The sequence below is a fragment of the Perkinsus marinus genome (assembly GCF_000006405.1).
Source record: "Perkinsus marinus ATCC 50983 genomic scaffold scf_1104296935944, whole genome shotgun sequence".
In the NCBI taxonomy this organism is placed as follows: Eukaryota; Perkinsozoa; order Perkinsida; family Perkinsidae; genus Perkinsus; species Perkinsus marinus.
The window spans coordinates 1-1112 of record NW_003214287.1 but is presented as its reverse complement, the minus strand read 5'-3'; the positions used below and the strand labels follow the sequence as shown (position 1 = coordinate 1112).

Below are 1112 nucleotides of genomic sequence, written 5' to 3'. Positions count from 1 at the left end.
CTCTACTTGATGAAGCGAGTTTCTTATTAGTACTGTCGTATCTTTTCACTGGATGATACCACTCCTTCCTGAGTTCAGTCATAATAAAGGCCATACTGGGTAATCGTGTTGTATTCAGTCGTTTGTAGCGTCGCGAGAGCCGCTCTCCTTCGGGGTTAATATGGCTGAGTCTCCTCAGGGGGGTACCGCCGGCGGCAAGGCCCTCGATAAAGGGCCGCATAACAAAAGTGTGGCGAGCGAAGCTGTCAGCCCGAGTGAACCCACCACTCTAGCAGGCGTGCTCTACTTCAATTGTAATACCGTAAATCCGTCACTTCCTACTGACCATACCCCTCAGTCCTGGATACAAGGATGGGTCCAGCAGCGTCCCCTAGAGAGGGGAAGTCCTCTGCGGCAGTAGTGGATGCGGCTGCGGCTGCGGCCTCTGGAAGACCTTCTGGTGGCAGCCTGCTCACGAATGAGAGGCTGCTTGGCCCGTCTACTGGGCCCCGCTATGCTTTCTGTCTGCGTAGTAATGTTTTCTCACAGTATTACATTAGTGAGAGCAGGTAGTAGTAGTAGTAGTAGTAACGTAGTAATCGGTTTACATGCTTTTGCTAGGTTCCCCGATTCCCTCATCATTCCATCAGCTTTCGAGTGGCCTTTGGAGCTCTGTCTTGTCGTCCAGCCTGGGCCGGTAGGTCCATATCTGGTTTGAACAAGTAGTGAATGTCGACTCCTTAGGGCGTGCCCTTCCCTTCTACCCTTCCATGGTACTGTGGTGCCCAAGACCGTACCAAGAAGGTGGCAGCATCGAAAAGTGGTAGTAGTCCGAAGCAGTCTGGAAAGAGTGAGGCTAGGATAGTGGGGGAGCCCTTGAAGGTGTTGGAGGTCGATCTAAGAGGCGACTGTATTGAAGGCATTCAGATATCATACAAAGATGCTGGCCGGGGTGGGCATATGGTAGATCGCTGGGTGCAGTTTACACACGAAAACAGACTCCTCGAGGTAGTGGTAGTGCATCCAAGGTTGCCCAGCTAAAGATTCAAAACACTCCGCATACAGTACAGTGTGTGTAAGCTTGGATATCCTTACTGACGCCATAACGCCTGACGAGGCCAGCAAACCTGCTA

General features: G+C 51.8%; 1 protein-coding gene across 1 annotated transcript; it reads left to right on the top strand.

Annotated features, from left to right (window-relative positions):
- Positions 1–351: 351 nt before the first annotated feature.
- On the top strand, positions 352–931 carry Pmar_PMAR025248 (hypothetical protein; the record flags this gene model as incomplete). The annotated part of the gene is made up of 3 exons (XM_002783844.1): positions 352–548; positions 601–676; positions 724–931. Coding segments are annotated over 3 exons (481 nt in total), but the record flags the coding sequence as incomplete, so codon positions are not given.
- Between the last annotated feature and the right edge of the window lie 181 nt (positions 932–1112).